Source organism: Vespa crabro, chromosome 1 (assembly GCF_910589235.1).
Source record: "Vespa crabro chromosome 1, iyVesCrab1.2, whole genome shotgun sequence".
NCBI lineage: Eukaryota > Metazoa > Arthropoda > Insecta > Hymenoptera > Vespidae > Vespa > Vespa crabro.
This window is the reverse complement of record NC_060955.1, coordinates 16,394,758-16,397,257: the sequence shown is the minus strand read 5'-3', so window position 1 is coordinate 16,397,257 and position 2,500 is coordinate 16,394,758. Positions and strand designations below refer to the sequence as shown.

The following is a 2,500-nucleotide window of genomic DNA, read 5'->3' as shown; positions in this document are numbered from 1 at the left end:
ATCTGGGCAGTTGGTCCATTGAACGAGAGGCAGGAAGTTAGTTTCCATAGCGACTACTTGAAGACTGATCGTTTCATCGAATTCGGTAGACCGCCTGCTTGGAATTGTCCCATTCCTGATCAGGAACAACCAGATACTTATATTGACAACGATAATAATGCAAATAGTAATCAGGTAAGTTTGATTATTTTGTTTTTTATTATGATATTATGATTTTTTCTTGATAACAGTATCATTTTAACAGCAACTCGCGGTAACTACAAGAAGACCTCAACGTGTTCCTGCTACTCCAGCACCAGCACCTACAAATGATGCTTGGGAGATTCCTCCAATACAATGTTATGAACCAGAAGATGGTGTCTTTTATGCTCAAATGGGACCAACCGGTGGAAAACATGGATATCCTGCTATTACAGGTTAGCAATTTATCTTTCAGAAATGTATCTTGATCATTGATGTTTCGAAACGATGATACTCATTTTTCCTTTATAGGTCATGTTGGCTGGGGAATTTCTTGGTATATAAATGGTCTTTTAATTCCGGAGATAAACGTAGTCCGTGGAAAGAAGTATACCTTTGTCGTTGAAGGTGGACAGAATGCCGATACACCTGCACGTTATCATCCATTTTATATCACGGATGATCCTGTCGGTGGTTATCAACATAAAACTCCAGAAGAAAAAGCAGTAAGTAGATGTGTCCAATATACAACGACTATTATTTACATTAATTAATAAGATAATGATAAATACTTATTTCAGAAAATTAAAATATTCGCTGGAGTACGTAGACAACGGGGATCAATTCGACCTACCGGAGTTGGACGATTTTGTTATTGGGTACCCGATCAAAAACAACCTCCGGCCGATGAATTCACATCTTTCGGTGCTTATCAACGAACGTTGACTTTGGAATGTGATCATGGTGAACCAGGAATTGTTGAATGGACTCCCGATGAGAATACACCAGATACGGTCTATTATCAAGTAGGAAACTATATGTATATCGGTAACATAACTTGAACAGTTCTGATCCGATCATGTGACGTAATTTTAGTGTTTCACTCATCGCTATCTGGGCTGGAAGATTAACGTCCATGACAGCTGCGATGAGGGTTCAGCCAGCGAGAACCATGAGGTTTATGTGGAACAGAATGGTCATCCTGAGCTCATCGAAGATTTAGATGTCAGTCCGAGCATTCGAGTCTCGAGCAAGGTAACGCCAACGGCCGAGTTCCTTCAGCAGCATCTTCATCATCCTCATCATCGGGAACATGGTCTTCGTTACCCCCATCATACGGCGACTAACTCTGGCAAGCTAAGCACGTCCTACGCGCAGCTACTAACGAACGCTAATCATAACAATTACGAACGCTTTCGAACATCAGCCATACATGAGGATGCCTACGGGCCGAGGTCCAATCATGGGATCATTCCTCATCGTTACGAGGTACGCGTGAAGGAGAACTATCGTCACGCGCACCTCGACGAGGAAGCTCTGCAACGTCAACAACAACAGCAGAAGCAACAACAAACAGTTAGCTCAATTTATAGCGAATTAGGAGGAATTGGCACCATTAACAGGCCAACCTCAATTTCCTCGACCTCGGCCACGATCACGTCCACGGCACTATCCTCGTATCCCAGCAGACCTCAGTTCACGGAGATCGATCAAGAAATCCGACAGTCCTCTAACCATCAATTGTCTAACCTCGTTGCAGATAATTCAAGACCACTGAGCCACGGGATGAAATTCGCTTACACTCTACCCACCACGCAGATCGTATATTCCAGACCAACGTCGCATCATTACACGCCTGATCACCATCATCTCCATCATCTACTTCATTACCATCAGCATCAACCGGAGCAGCAAAGAGCCCAAGTGATGATCGTACGAAGACCTGTTTTGATGCGTCGACCCATTTTACAGAGTTCTCATACAATTAACTCACCCACGTTCGCCTTACCACCTTCAAGATCGATATTCATGGAACGTAAAAAAGCTGTTTACAAGGTACCAACCTCAGAAAAAGTCTCATACGGAAATATCGTCAAGCTGATGAAACTCGACCCAAAACAACGTACTAAATTAGAAGCTAAAGTATCCGAAGCAGCTGTCATGGATATTTCGGGAAATCTAATGACATCTCTGAAACCAGCTCGTAACACTGGATTCAATCCAGACTCCATTGTCATCGAGAGTGGCTTCAAACCTATAATTGATCCATCCCGAGATCTGCTTGAAAAACGAATATCAGATAGCGATCAGGAATACGAAGAAACGATAAAAGAATCAACATTTTCCGATCAATTATCAAGTGATAATTTTGAGCCAGTATTTTTACCTTCGCCAAGCATGAACCCAGCATCTGATAAATCAAAAAAACAAAAGAAGAAACCTAATCAAACGAACTTAAATCATTCTTCAAAACCAGTTTTAGACGAATTAGATGATATGCAAATGGCTGCCGATGGCCTTCAGTCCTATTACTTACCTC

At 42.1% G+C, this 2,500-nt stretch overlaps 1 protein-coding gene across 3 annotated transcripts in view; it reads left to right on the top strand.

Annotated features, from left to right (window-relative positions):
- Positions 1-2,500, top strand: part of LOC124432822 (protein Skeletor, isoforms B/C) — a 23,795-nt gene that overhangs the window by 20,153 nt on the left and 1,142 nt on the right. Inside the window, exons 9-14 of one of the 3 annotated variants that reach the window (XM_046982094.1) lie at positions 1-174; positions 245-416; positions 493-686; positions 762-986; positions 1,057-1,536; positions 1,721-1,876. The exon at positions 1-174 is cut by the window's left edge and continues 132 nt beyond it. In XM_046982094.1, the coding sequence (XP_046838050.1) occupies positions 1-174; positions 245-416; positions 493-686; positions 762-986; positions 1,057-1,536; positions 1,721-1,738 (1,263 nt within the window). In that variant the 3' untranslated portion in view covers positions 1,739-1,876. Of the gene's footprint in view, positions 175-244; positions 417-492; positions 687-761; positions 987-1,056 lie in introns of all 3 variants that reach the window. The other 2 variants (XM_046982095.1, XM_046982093.1) reach the window with 2 other exon arrangements.